Source organism: Lottia gigantea (genome assembly GCF_000327385.1).
Source record: "Lottia gigantea unplaced genomic scaffold LOTGIsca_17646, whole genome shotgun sequence".
Classification (NCBI taxonomy): domain Eukaryota; kingdom Metazoa; phylum Mollusca; class Gastropoda; family Lottiidae; genus Lottia; species Lottia gigantea.
In genome coordinates, this window is record NW_008708251.1 from 1 (window position 1) to 1,015 (window position 1,015).

Sequence of the window (1,015 nt, forward strand, 5' to 3'; positions counted from 1 at the left end):
CACCCTTCAAAGAAGCATAACACCCATATAAATCGTATAGACTATAGTATAAGCCCTTGTCGTGTGTGACCTAACTAAAACTATAGCTATATAGTAGATATAGTAGAGAGAGAGAGAGAGAGACCTGAGTGGCCTACAACTAACTACTCTTTATACACTGACTCGCTCGCTCACTCACTCATCCATCCATTCATACAGTGCAGTGGTTGCTTTGGCCAATTTTCTGATAGTAGGGTTTTTTGGTTTGTTTATTGTTTCATTGCAAGTTTCTCAACTTAATGTGGATTGTTAATTGAAACTGACTTTTTTCACTCTTTTAAGAGAATTTGGATGGCCCTGAAAAGGGCCGTTTAGTTGGAGGTTTTTCGGCCAAGTCTAAGCTGAAGATGTTGAACTTAGGCCTTTTTAGCAGCGGTCTTTTTTTTTGGTGAAGCCTTTTTGGGTTTGACAGTTTTAACCTTTTTGGGCGTTTTCACCTTCTTGGGAGCAGCTTTTTTAGGTTTGGCAGCTGTCTTCTTGGCACCGGCGACTTTGGTCTTTTTGGGTGTAGCTGTCTTCTTGGTGGTAGTTTTCTTGGCTTTTGGCTTCTTTGGTGTAGAGGCTTTCTTGGCAGCAGGCTTCTTGGCGGCGACTTTTTTCACCTTGCTGGGTTTCTCGCTTTTGCTTTCACCGAGTTTGAAGGAACCGGCAGCCCCAGTGCCTTTCGACTGCTTCAGGGTACCAGCTTTGACGCCGTTTTTCAAAGCGTTCTTTATTCTGGAGTTAACTGCTTTCAGGTCTGTGCCGACTTTGTAGTTTGCCATGACGTACTTCAAAATGGCTTGTCTGGAGGAGCCGNCCCTTTCCTTCAAGGAAGCGACTGCAGCCTTGATCATATCTACATATTTCGGGTGAGCAGCTGGCACCTTAGGCTTGGCTGAGGTCTTCTTCTTGGGTGATTTGTGAACGGGAGCTACGGCTGCGTCAGTCATCTTGGATTGCTTCTTGCGAACGTCGTTCTTCTTCTGTGTACGAG

At 44.9% G+C, this 1,015-nt stretch overlaps 1 protein-coding gene across 1 annotated transcript; it reads right to left on the reverse strand.

The window, feature by feature from the left end:
- Positions 1–395: 395 nt before the first annotated feature.
- Positions 396–971, reverse strand: LOTGIDRAFT_177078 (hypothetical protein; the record flags this gene model as incomplete). The annotated part of the gene is made up of 1 exon (XM_009051973.1): positions 396–971. One exon carries the CDS (start codon positions 969–971, stop codon positions 396–398), a length of 576 nt encoding a protein of 191 aa, XP_009050221.1.
- Positions 972–1,015: the final 44 nt, after the last annotated feature.